The 14,516-nt window shown below is 39.6% G+C and overlaps 1 protein-coding gene across 2 annotated transcripts in view; it reads left to right on the forward strand.

Moving 5' to 3' along the window:
* The window catches only part of LOC126416063 (exportin-1), a 139,606-nt gene that overhangs the window by 21,907 nt on the left and 103,183 nt on the right, over positions 1 to 14,516 (forward strand). For both annotated transcript variants that reach the window (XM_050083539.1, XM_050083540.1), the window contains exon 4: positions 6,357 to 6,463. In XM_050083539.1, coding sequence (XP_049939496.1) covers positions 6,357 to 6,463 — 107 coding nt within the window. The remainder of the gene's footprint in view (positions 1 to 6,356; positions 6,464 to 14,516) is intronic.

A 14,516-nucleotide genomic window follows, 5' to 3' on the forward strand; every position in this document is an offset into this window, starting at 1 on the left:
TCACATGAAGATATAATTAGCCTACACGCTATAATTAGGAGGTAAATTACATTAAATGATACACCCATTAAAATACATACTGTTTACTGCACAGTGTTCTGTACTGTGATTTCTGAAAACAACGCTGTTGTCAAAGCAACGCAGGCAACACTAGAGGGCACTGTCTAGCAAATCGACGATGATGTGTATACATTTTAATGCAACTTACTTCCTAACTAAACAATGGAAACTCCCAGTAAGAATATCAAAAATGTAGGAAAAGACAGATTGCTGCTTGCCATAAAGAAGGCACGTCAAGTTGCAGACGGACACAATTAACGGACACCCCCCCCCCCTCCCCCCCCCCCCCCCACACACACACACACGAGAGACCACAATCTCCAGCGTCTTGGGCCGGAATGCAGAATCATATGGGATGCAAGCAAAAATCTGGAGGGGGGGCGGGGGAATGGGAAGGGATATAGTGTAAGCGTGGGGAGGGAGACGAATGCTGTCTGGTGGGGTATGCAGGGACTGCATGACTAGACTGCCAACAGGTGCGGTGCCAGGAGGTTGTAAAGCAGGGAGGTAGAAGAAAAAATGAGCACAAAAAGGAGATGAGTGGGGAAAGACAGGCAGATGCATTGGCAAAGTGCTGCAAATAAACAGGATGGATGATGAGATGATAGGACAGTGGAGGTGGAAGCTGTTGGGTGGATGGTGTGTGGACAATATGTTACTGTTGGTTGAAGCTGGGATAAATAGACATGTCGAAGACCTACTCTCTTTCTCATTATCCTTGCAATGGAAGTACTTCTTTGTTGGCAATCCCTCCAGCTGAAACCATCCTAATTCCAACATTAAACCCTGTCTCTTCAGTTCATACCACCATCCATCCATGATCTCCCCCTTCCCCCCAACCTAACCACCAACTGGTCACTTTCCAGGAATTCCTTACCTCTAACATAGCCTCACCATCCTTCTCCAGGTCTCTTTCTCACAAGGGAACCTCCCCATCGCACCCCCCTCAGATTTAGTTATAAGTTGGCATAGTGGATAGGCCTTGAAAAACTGAACACAGATCAATCGAGAAAACAGGAAGAAGTTGTGTGGAACTATGAAAAAATAAGCAAAATTTACAAACTGAGTAGTCCATGTGCAACATAAGCAACATCAAGGATTATGCGAACCCAGGTTCACCGTGGTCCTGTGGTTAGTGTGAGCAGTTGCGGAACGTGAGGTCCCTGGTTCAAATCTTCCCTCGAGCGAAAAAATTTTTTCTTTATTCCTGCAAAGTTATGATCTGTCCGTTCGTTCATTGACGTCTCTGTTCACTGTAATAAGTTTAGTGTACGTGTTTTGCGACAGCACCGCAAAACCGCGCGATTAGTAGACAAAAGGGCGTGCCTCTCCAATGCGAACCGAAAACATTTGATTGCAAGGTCATAGGTCAACCGATTCTTCCGCAGTAAAACACGTCTGATGTATTCTATGCGACACTGGTGACTGCATGTGTGTCACATGACAAGAATATGTTGTCGCCCCACCTAAGTTGTACACTCTGCGAATGGGTAAAAAGATCCTTCTACCTTGCCCGATTTAGGTTTTCTTATGGATGTAATAATCATAAATAAAATAAATTAAACTTTTCCTGCGATGGAAGACTTGAACCAAGGACCTCTAGTTCCGCAACCGCTCACGCTAACTACGGCTCACCTGAGCTCACGTTATCATTGATGTTGGCTATCTTGCGCTGGACTACTCAGTTTGTATATTTTGCTTATTTTTTTCATAGTTGCACACAACTTCTTCCTGTTTTCTCGATTGGTCTGTGTTCAGTTTTTCAAGGCCTAACCACTGAGCCAACTTACAACTAAATCTGAGGGGGGTGCGATGGGGAGGTTCCCTTGTCAGAACACCAACCTTTCAGTAGAAAAAAGAACTACTTCAAAACAAATCCTGATCTAATCATCCAACCTGCAGACAAAGATTCCACCACTGGTGTTATGAATCGCTGTGAATGCCTGCCAGAAGGCCTCCGCCAATTATCTGACTCCTCCACCTATAAACTCTGTCTGCCAGAGTGATGCCATCTCTGAAGGCCAACATAAATTCTAACCCCTGCTTAAAGCCTTAGGCTCTTACCAGAACATCTCCCCCAAATCCATTTCCCTCCCCACCTCTATAACACCCCCACACGCCCACCTTCTACATGATACCCAAAATCCGCAAACCCAACGATCTGGGACGTCAAATTGTGGCTGGTTATTGAGCCCCCACTGAAAGAATTTCTACCCTCATTGACCAACACAACAGCCAATTGCCCATAATCTAGCCTCCCATGTCAAAGAAATTTACCATTACTTCACCAACTCTCCACCTTCCCCACCACTTTATTTCCTGGATCCCTAATCGTCACTTTTGACGCCACCTCTCTGTACACCAACATCCCTCATGCCCACTGTCTTACCACTATTGAACACTTGCATTCCCTCACGTCCTTCAGACTCCAAACCGACTACCTCATTTCTCATACACCTTACTGACTGTATACTAGTCCCCTATTGTTTCTCATTTGAAGGGGAGGTATATAATGAAATCTGTGGCACAGCTACGGGCACCCACAAGGCACCCTCCTACGCCAACCTTTCTATGGGCCCAGTCTGGTTCAGGTTCATTGATGATATCTTCATGATCTGGGCTCAGGGCCAAGACACCCTATCCTTGTTCCTTCGTAACGTCAACACCTTCTCTCCCATCAGCTTCATGTGGTCCTCCTCAACCCAGCATGCCACCTTCCTAGATGGTGACCTCCTCGTCTCTGATGGCTCCATCCACACCTCTGTCCACATTAAACACGCCAACCACCAACAGTATCTGAATTTTGACATCTGTCACCCCTTTCACACCAAAAAAATCCCTTCCACATAGCCTGGCTAACAGGAGGATGGCGTATCTGCAGTGACAAAACTCCTTTGCTGAGTATGCTGTAACGGTCTCACGAAGGCTTTCACAGACAGGCGCTATGCCCCAGACATAGTCTACAAACAGATGTATTTGCCTTTTCTCCTCACATCCCCAATCCTCCCACCACACTTAAGAACCAGCCACAAAGGAGTGGTCATATCCCTGTCGAAGGCCCAGGTGCAAACTTGTCCAGTCCACCCACCCAGCACGTCCTATTCCAGTCCCTTCGCAGGTTCATCCTACCCTGTCAGGTGCCAGGCCACCTGTGTAAGCAGCCATGTCATTTACCAGCTCTGCTGCAATAATTGCACAGCTTTTTCTATTGGTATGACTACCAACCAGCTGTCCACCAGGAGGAAAAGCACCACCAAGCTGGCCAAGAGCAAAGTAGACTGCCCTGTGGCACAAGATGCAGCTGAACATAATACACTTGATTTCAATGACAGCTTCATTACCCCAAGCCATCTGGATCTTTCCCTCCCCCACCAGCTTTTCTGAACTGCACAGATGGGAGCTATCTTTGCAACCCTTCTCCGCTGCTGTAATATCCCAATCTCAACCTACAGTAACATACTGTCACCACACCCTCCACCCAACAGTTTCAACCCCCCTCTGTCCTATCATATCATCTCCCTCTCTGTTCATTTGCAACCCTCGGTCACTGCATCCATCCGTCTTTCTCCACTCCTCCCCCCCCTCCTCCTCTGTGCCCCACAACTATAACCTCCTTACACTGCGCCTGTTGGCAGTCTAGTTCCCGCACATTCCACCAGACAGCGTTCGTCTCCCTCCCCTTCCCCACCTCCCTTCAGATTGCTGCTTGCATCCCACGTGATGTTGCCTTCTGGCCCAAGATGCTGGCGTTGGCACCATTGTGTACACCAGGTGTGCTTTAATATGTGTGTGTGTGTGTGTGTGTGTGTGTGTGTGTGTGTGTGTGTGTGTGTGTGTGTGTGTGAGAGAGAGAGAGAGACGAAGGCTGTGGCTGAAAGCCAAATGTGAGTGTTTTATGATTGTGCCTGTCTGCAAATTGGTGTGTCTTTTTTACTTCCTAATTATATTTTCGTGTGATATCTGCACATGCGTATAATTACTTTTCTCTAGTTCATTTGTTTATTGGCAAAATTTTGGTAAGAATGTTGTTTTTGTCATTCATACAAATGTCACTAGGTGACTTTGTTCCTTGCACATTCTGTAATGTCACCCATTTTTAACGTAAAAGACTGCTTGTGTGATGATTTGCAGTAGTTTAACTTATACATTTGTAAATGGTCTGCGAGAACTTAGTTTGTAAATTCCAGGTAACATCGATATTTCATGTTTTGTGAAGTGTTTACCACTGGTTGGTGCTGACATAATCCATATTTGGTTTGGGAATTGCATGTTACTTAACCTGTGACTCCATAATTACAATTGTGCTACCACGAGAAAAGCTGTGGAGCTGCCAACACCAGCCATAGGGGTAAATGCTGCATAATTTCTGTACTTTCTTGTAACCCTGTATGTTTTTGTATTCTCTGTGATTCGGCAAATCCTACCCTTGCAGGGTTGCTTCTGGAGATGGCTTTAAGTGAAAGTCTAAATTGACCATAATGAATAAATATCATTGCAATCTAGAGTGCTATGTTAAACAAATTAAAGCACCAGATCGATGTTCTCCTGTGGACAATATTGTCTAACTGGAGATTTTGCTAATACTGGGAAATTGATGTAGGTTCACCCCTGTTAGGACACAGTCTGTGTGAGGTGTCTGTTATTTTTAGCTAATGACTGTTGGAGGATATTAGGGGCATGTGTGGAGCTACAAATGCTAAAAGTTGTTGCTGGTGATATCTGATTCGTTATATGAATTCTGTTTGTGTATTGAGAGTGTTGCTTGTCCCAGCGAAACGGGCTCCACAAGTGGAGTCTTATCCATTGGTTTTTGGTCACTGTGGTGATTTTTAAATTGTTTAATGTTTTTGTTGATTCCAGTGATGAGCATTTTCTAAGTGTTATGAACTTTCGTACCTATTCAGAAAAACCGTGTTACTTGGTATATCCTTTAGACATTCATGGCCACTGCTTTCAACAAAACATAAGAGCATTTAAAGAATAACTATTTGTCTGAACACGGGGAAATTTATTGTGTAGGTGATAATTTACATGAATGCTTTTACTTCCCTGATACCCCTTTATATACTCTTCCATTCACATGAGCTACAGAACGTGTGATCAATAATTGGATTCTGTGTAAGTCCAGGTATGCTCCACTCATGAACAACAAATTATATTAAAATTCTTAAACAGGCTTACTTTACTGGTAGTTGGTGAATAATTGAAACAGCTGGTTTATTTAATTGCTAACTCTTCCAAAGTCTTTCCAACTTGAAACCCCTCCACACATTCCTGTACATCTGCCTAATTATATCGTCACACATAACTACTCATTTGAAGGGAAGGTACATCAACAAATCCACGGCACACTCATGGGGATGCACATGGCACCCTCCTATACCAATCTGTTTATGGGCCACCTAGAGGAAAACTTTGTAGTGTTCCAGAATCCCAAACCCCTTGTCTGGTTCAGGTTCATTGATGCTACATTGATGCAACCCAGTGTACCACCTACTTGACAATGACCGCCATCATCGTTGTGGCTCCATCCACACCTCTGCCTGTATCAAGGCCATATATTGTCAACAGTGCCTTCATTTTGACAGCTGTCTTCCCTTCCACACCAAAAAGTCACTCCCACATAGTCTGGCTACTTGTGGAGGGCACATTTGTATTGATATGAATTATCTTGCCTCCACATTTTCTAAAATGTTGAAGATGTTGCTAGATTTTGCCTGGTACCTTCAATAATTTCTCATACTCTCCATTTTTGTTTGCCTGCCTGATGAATCCTTCTTTTGTAGCTTTCTGTCTAACTTCACTCTGCATCACTTGCAATTTGTGTCTGGTGCAGTTTCTTTATAATTTCATCACTATTATATATTTCATCAGATATTCTCCTTTTAATTGTGCTTTCCCATTGTATTGACATACTTCAGTGTTGTGTGGTATTTCGAATATATCTCCTTTCCACTGATTAGTCTGGAGAACACACACACACACACACACACACACACACACACACACACACATTCATTTTGTGGACCAGTTTGACTGAAATTAGAAGTTTTGAGAAAATTATCAGTCTTCTTTATGTATCTTTCAGTGGCTCAGTGCCTCTGCTGTCTGCTGAGTTGTTACCTTTATTCCTTAAACCATTTAATGCATGATTTGTAGTTGGTCATGAAAATGTGTTGATCACAATCTTGCATGTGTTCCTGCCTAGTACAGGGATCGGGCATCTCTTTTTGTGTTATTAATGAGTAAACTTGTTAACTATGTTTTAAATATTAATATTTTCTGTTTTCTTCCAGGCATTAAGAAATATGTAGTCGGATTAATTATAAAAATCTCATCTGACCCAGAAACATTGGAAAGGGAGAAAGTATATTTAAATAAGTTAAATATGATTCTTGTGCAGGTGAGTGATTTGTATATATTTTTACATAATACCAATATAATAGAAGGAAACGTTCCACGTGGGAAAAATTATATTGGTCTTTAAATATGTCTGCTTTGTGTCTGTATGTGTGGATGGATATGTGCGTGTGTGCGAGTGTATACCTGTCCTTTTTTCCCCCTAAGGTAAGTCTTTCCGCTCCCGGGATTGGAATGACTCCTTACCCTCTCCCTTAAAACCCACTTCCTTTCGTCTTCCCCTCTCCTTCCCTCTTTCCTGATGAGGCAACAGTTTGTTGCGAAAGCTTGAATTTTGTGTGTATGTTTGTGTTTGTTTGTGTGTCTATCGACCTGCCAGCACTTTCGTTCGGTAAGTCACCTCATCTTTATATAATTTTTACATAATACTGTGGATTTAATACAGTTCAGTTTTAATGTAGATCACATGCTTCCCTATGACTAATAAGACTTAAGACAAATAACTATGTCTGCTGTTCGCTCAGCATTATAGTGTTGTAACTTCCACATTTCTGCAGTTGAATAACTTTTCATTGTGTTATATCTTGGTTGAGAGCAAATGCTGTAGCAGTTCCTTATACATCTGAACTGCTGCCAATGAGTAGTAGTTTCACGTGAGATTTATTTTAAAGGACAGGTTACATTGTGTGGTAGCTGTAACTTGGTGGATACGTCATGTGAAGTAAAACTGTAAGTTTCTTCCCTGTCAATGGCAGCACATGATGAGTGAGATGGGCTCTATTTACATTCTCTGCAGGTTTTTCTTGAGGAGTAAACATTGTTATCTTTTCCTAAACCATTCATTGAAATATATTAAAGAAAGCATGCTCACTGAAACTGATAATTGGAAAGAATGGAGGGGGGGTGGGGGGTGGGGGGGGGGGGGTGGAAGAGCACACTTGCTCGGTTAGCAGAGTAAACTAGTCTGGTAAGTTGTACCAAATTGAGAACAAATCTATTCTTGCACAACAATATGGAGGAGAGCAGAATTTACATTCACAGGCAAGCAATTACTTGGGCTACAGAGCTGCACTTGGAGATACCGTCATTCTCTCTCTATTGCATCCTCCTCTTCAATTGTTTGTGCAGGAATGCCCTTGACACGCACACTTCAATTTAGCATGATTTGAACTAGAAAGAATTGTACCAGACCAGAAAAGAATATTTAATCATATATTGTTTATTTAGCCGCAAGACTATATTCCATAAGGCCAGGAGTAACACATACAAAAAAAAATACATGCATGCAATAATTGACGTACACATGCAATATAATAATTGACAATAATAATATGATAATGATGAAGGACATTAAGATAATAACAATAGTCAGGGCTGCCACAGGTGCCGGAAATCGGGGAATATCAGGGAATTTCAAACACCAGGAAAATTGAAAAATACAGGAAAAATCTCATTTTTGTCTCAGTAGATGAAGTGGGTTGTTTACTGAGGTATCATTGATCATCACTCGCTGTAACTTCTCCTCAAATTTCTCAACCCACATTTTAATCGCACAGGCAGATGGCACCGGCCAATTCCGATTAATGCTGAAGTGGTTGCGAAATGCATGATGTGCTAGCTGGTACGAACTACAGTTTTGATAAAATGCTTTGACAGCGTATGCACAATGCTGTGGGGTCCAGTGCTCCATTATGACTTAACTGCTATTTCACTCCAAATGTAACTGACACTGTCCCCTCCACCTCTCTCCAACGCAGCTTGATTCGCACTTTTTTTAAAATTGCTCGATATTGTGCCTCACCTTGTACGAGTGATTGGAAAATAAAACAAAATCCCAAACATTGAAGGATATCATAGCATAACATATCCCTGTGAATTATTTTAATCGAATAGGAGCACGGATGGATAGTAAAATTTTCAAAAACTAGTTTCACACACATTCTGTTCCACAGGTTTAGTGATTTTTAGGAGAAAAAGGACGCCATAGAAAGCTGTTCCATTGCTTGATAACGTCCCTTCAATTCTAATGAGAGGATTCTCATATCTGATTATGGTCTCATAGTAACTAAGTTTCCACCTCCTAATGTGGCTGTGATACAGTCAGTGGACCAAGCCGTAATTGCGTCAGTAAAACGGCGCTACCGGGATGTTCCACTGAAAAAACTAGTTGCTGAGAATGATATGGTAGTGGTCTGGAAAAAGTTGACAATTCATGATACTGTACACATTCTGATGCCTGGGAAGAAGCCAAGCCTCATACATTAGTTCAATCATGGAGGAAAATTCTTCCAGATAGAGAGAAGTAAGTGATTTTCAGGGTTTCGGTAATGAAGAAATAAAAACTGCACAAAAAATTAATTTGGGTTTAAATAGTTTTCAAGATGTCGATAAAGAAAAGTTGGATGAATTTTATTCACAGTGGATGCTGTTGAACTCCGTGACTCTTCCTTTACAGGGTGTAGAAAAATTTCCGCTACCAGTCACAATAAAAGGTTATTTATTTGTCACACGGCCTGTTTTGGGCTTGCGACCATCTTCAGGTATTTATACATTCCTGTACATGTTTATATGCTGAAGAGCACTGTATAAATACAAAAATTGTTTACTGGTGACTAAACAGATACAAGTGGCAAGTGGCAAGGCAGCATTTGCGAAAATATATCTGTACTTACATAAAGATGAAGTATCATTATTATAGTTGCGCTGTGGTGACAGTTTTTCCACTTAGTTACCCCCTTATTATCATTTTCACGTCCATATTTCAGTTTTATAAAGTTTAGCTGCATATTTCACTATTACGATGTGCACTCATGAAATACACTGTGTTTGCATAAAAACATGTGGGCTGTGGTCAAAGAAGTTAGACATAGCAGGTGTAAAGATGTTGCAGGTGTAAAGGACTGTGTTTTTAGAACACATACTGGAATCACCTTTTTATATGATATTGTTCTGACTTTAACAACTAATGGAAGAACATAATTGAGCAAATTAGAGTGTAAGTCTGAAGTCAATATTACTACAGTAATGAAAATCACTACGTTGAATAGAAAATCACATAATTTAATAACAAAATCATAGCATTCTTAAAATATTTATACTTCAGGCAGTGGGAGATGTTTTTGCTAAACGAGATAAAAGTTTTCAGAACTAAGGTTACAGTGCGGTTGAAGAGGAAGTTAACCAACTAGACTTTGTTACTAATTTTTACTTGTAGCAGTGAGATACAGACCTAAAATGCAAAAGCAATTGTAAAATTGATGTTTATTCGGTAAACAGTGGAAGAGGAATTGTCTTTTGACAATTACTCAGAGAGGCAGAAGAATGATAAATTTGATTAGGCAAGATATTGAAATGGAAGATAAAATGATGACTGAATTGGAGGTGCACAGGATATGTAGCCATGCAAATGAACTGTTTATGGCTCAAGGAAATACTTCACATTACACCCAAGAGAAAACACCGATAGGATTGAGACACTGAAACATAGGTAGCTGACACTGACAAAACATATAGCAGCACCATGGGTGCACATTTTTGAAGATGATAATTCTTGGAGACATCTGGAGAAAATCTTTATCCAGAGATATTTGTAACTAATTTTGGACATGAGTATGAGAATCAAAGGTTCTGAGTCTCAAAGGCAAAGAATATTTGAAATGAAAGGCGTACAAAAAGTATAAATATGTCATATTTAATAGCGTATAAGAAGACACCCCCCCCCCCCCCAAAAAAAAAAGAGGCTTCAAAATTTTATTTGCAACATATTCTGATGAATCAAAATTACCAACTGTTTCATTGACATAAAGTATGTGCATAAGAAGTTAACATGTCTATTCTAAATTTATGCCATTTATTGATTAACTACATTTTCATAATACAAGGAGAAATAAAGTTAAGAGAAGAAATAGACAGTTTTCTTTCCTGCATTTTTCACTTACCAATGATGTGGTCTATGGTACCATTTTCTTAATAATAATAATAATAATAATAATAATAATAATCCAACTAACACAACTGTGAAATTTATACCTACATTGTCACATATAGTTAGCTGTTTTTTTGTAAATGTGTTGCAATTTATGAGGTTGTGTTAACCATGGGACCTGAGATCACAGCTGTTTTTATTGGAATACATATTAGATTTTGCTTCTGTTCTGACATGAGAACGTTAAAATACCTTTTTCTTCCGACCATATCACCTGCCCTCCACACTATCATTGGCTGCGTAGAACCAGCAGCTGACCCACTCCCTATTGTTCCTGCCATGTCACAGTGAGCGTCAAGAACATTGCAGCACAAAACACTTAAGTACATCACTGGCCCCTATCAAGACTTTTACTATCTCCTGCAGAAGTGAATACTATTGTTCTGCATTTGTCCAATTTTTTAAGTCTGTTCAGTTCTGACTACATATGGATCCGGCAAATTGCAGTTTAAATTTGGCCAATCTGTTCCTAAAAATAAAAATCCAGCGTATGTGGTATAGCTTACCACTTACTACTTACCTCCGAGCACTCATCTAGTCCTCACTAGCTGGTATTATTATTCCTCTTCCAGCCCTTCCATAGTGCTGCGCTTGAGCAACTGTGAAACACAAACTGTGATATCTTCTAGTGTTCTAGTCATATGTATCAATAGCAACTAATGTATGAATAAAAGATCGCAGTTGTGATTCAGTCCAATTCTCAAACTTCATTCGTCCCACCATCTTCTAGTGTCTGTTGGTACTATCTCAACTGTGGGTCTTGCCGCTGTAATTCCTTTTCGCGACAATTACAATTCAGTATCATTTACTTTGTTTGTTAGACATTATCCGTTCTGGATTAATTTTCCTTCTTGTTTCATCTGAATACCACCATCTTGTTCTAAAGCTGATTAAAAGCTGGTGACATTGTGGTATTCAAAAACAGGAACAACGTCCGAATTTCTCATTTGAAATCCACCTACTAAATTCTTCATTTGTGTGGCCATAGTGTCCGTAGTTGCTTTATAATTCTTGAAGATATTTTTGTTCTGTCATTGCAACTACAAAAATGTGTGATTCTTTTTACCAGCCACGTTTCACTTCATTGAAGTAAAGCGTCATCAGTGGTCTGTAATTATTTCCATTTTGATTTGCTTTTTGACCAAAAAAACAGTTAGTTAAGAATAAGTTGATTTCTGCTGACAGTGATTTTCGGTTGATTTCTCTCTTACATCTGGAAATGCCGTCCGCTAGCACATCATTTCTCTGTTAGACATTGATAATTTTGGTCTAATTTTTAGTTGTTCTGCAGCGCTACGCATTTCTTATGTTTTTCACAACATGCTTTCATGCAAACCAAACTAGCAGTAGAGTTCATAAAAACAAGAAGTCCAACTAATCTTTCACCATGTAGTGAATGTGTGAAGAGACACACAAACAAATAGTTGAAATGTATAGCTAATAATGAAGGTCTGCTATTCTCTTTAGTGCCATAGAGTAGTAAAATCCCCCATGAAAGTTCATGGCCATAGCCATAGCCATCTACTGCTGGTAAAAGTACCATAGTTGGCAAAATCTAGAATCATCCACCCAATCATTTCACTTTCAGCTGTCAGTACTATCAAATGAATCATTCCACTGGAAGAATTATTACTTTGTTTATAATTGTTTTCTGTAATTAAAAAGTACCTATGAAATGTCAGTTGGCTTGTTTGTTATGTAAACAAAAATTCCTGATAACAATATTGCAGTTTTAGGTCCAAGTTATATCACATAATACATGGTGTTACCCAGTGTATTATGCCTACCTGTACCCTATCTATCAAAACAAACTTTTTAATATTCAGTTACAGATGTTGTCAGCATCTTATTAAATTGTAATGTAATTATTGCGACCAACTGTTTGATAATGGTATTTGCTGAGTCAACATTATGTGGTGCAATAGAAATCCTTCGTGCAGAAAGGGCTGGCTGACACTTTCAACCTGACACTTATGGGAAGGCCATTTTCATGCAATACAGTTGTTTTTGGTTCATAGTTATGAAAGACAGACAGCTGAAAACCATTACATATCTTACTTGAAGTGTTCCCAGTTCTTCTGATTCATGTCTGCTAGCTGATTGGAATTATCATCATCTAAGTTTCTGTGCACTGCTTGTAATAGGAATTAAGATACAGTGAAAATGTGCATGGTTCTTATTCATGTAAATGATCCCCAGTATCAAAGAGGGCTTGATTTATTGATCATCTTGTTTGTTTGCATTTGCATTCTGTCACAAAGTATACTTTATGAACTCATTAGTATGGCTTGGTGGGTATCAAGCTAAAAATTTAAAAGTCAGGAATACGTCATCACTTGGTCTTGGGACTATTTCTGTTCCTTCTGCTTCTTTTGCTTATGAGAGTGATTTATAAATGTGAAAAATCCCTAGTTACAATGTGATTCAGAGCCCACTTTAAACTGTAGGTCCTTCTTTAACTGGCTAGGTCTTCTCAAGGAGTAGAGGGGTTAAGTCATTTCTAAGATCAAAAGAAAACAAGGGTATTCCAATTTTTTTAGAACAAAGCCCAGCAAAAATTGCTGTGTTATTAAACTCCAGGTTAAGGGTAGCATTACCCTACTCATTATTAGCATCTCAGATGTGGCTTATTATCTGAAACTGTTTGTTCTTACATGTAGAATGAGCTCTTATCTTAAAACTTCGGAAGATGTGGCTTTGTGATGCTTGTAACTAAACATTCTTCGAACATTGAATTATTTCAGGAGAGAGCTCATTAACTGCATTATGTTTAGAAAAAACTTAATTTCCACACTGTTTAACATGTATGTAGCAGTCATTGTCTTTACTTTAATAGCTTCCGACAGCACTAAGTTGTAACTCCAGTGCCAAAGCTTGTTAAAAAAAAATCTGCAGATTGTTGCAATCCAGCTTTACGCTGAATGCTGTAGCTAAACTTACAGTGTAATACTATAACAGTTCATAACCAGTGCCATCAACGAGTTTGGATTTGTACTACACATTATGCAGATACTCAATTTAAAGTTAATTGTACAATGAAACTTTTCCTCTTGATGGGGGAGAGTTAAATCATTCTCTGATGATGGGGTAACAAACTCAGTGCTTCATTCTGTTTTTGCCGTTTAACTTGGCAAACAGTGTGCAGCTTCTGCAGTAGAGTGAAAAATTAATTTTGGGATCGTTTCTTACTCCTGAGGCAACCCTTTGTCTGCCATATGCATTTCTCCTGTGTTGTTAGTCCAGCAAGGCATGCAGGAGAGCCTCTGTAGATTTTGAGGTTCCTAAGCCACATTAAAGTCTAAGCTTTAGAAGTTTTTCTTTTTCTCAAAGTTTGTTGTCAAACCTTTGCTAATCAGTTGTGGTATCTAGTGGTTCCTTAATTTTTTTACAGTCTCTTTCAAGTATCTGTCTGTCTTTGACGTATGATCAGTTCCTTAAAAAATGCAGTGTAACTCCACTTTTACATTCCAAAAATTAACATATTTTCCTTCTATTCGTGACATTTTTATTAGCCCCTTCAGATTTTCTATGTACACAAAATTATTTTGAATAGTGCTTTTGTATTACCACAATTAAAATTTCCCACTATTTAACATAGTGAAACACAGTTTTGGAAGGGGAGTGAGAGGAGAGAGAAAGTAAGGGTGTAACTGACATGAAATAACAATTCCAGAGCTTTTAAGGAATGCATACAGACACTACAAGGTTAACTTCCTTGAATGCAGCACTCCCTAATATTGAAATGGCAGGAGTCTTTGAAAGCTAGAACAGTTCGTGGACTAGTGCCTTGTCTTCTAACACTACCATTCTAACAGTAACTATATTGCCATAGAATTATTTTTGAAGTTAGGTTATTGAACAGTATATTAGGTTGGGCTAAACTTCTGTATTAGTCCGAATGGATGGATGACCGCAACGATAAACAGAAGTTGTAGCAGCACCTATTCCAGAAAATACGCATATCAAAAAACGTTTTGCATCACCTCAGTTCTGAGAGTTCTGGAACCTGTACAGGAAACTGGAATAGAGATCAACATACACATCATTTCCGCCCTGTTTATTGCCCATGAAAACCACACATTACAGGCTGTACTACCATACAGTGAGACAT

This window comes from Schistocerca serialis, chromosome 8 (assembly GCF_023864345.2).
Source record: "Schistocerca serialis cubense isolate TAMUIC-IGC-003099 chromosome 8, iqSchSeri2.2, whole genome shotgun sequence".
Taxonomy (NCBI): domain Eukaryota; kingdom Metazoa; phylum Arthropoda; class Insecta; order Orthoptera; family Acrididae; genus Schistocerca; species Schistocerca serialis.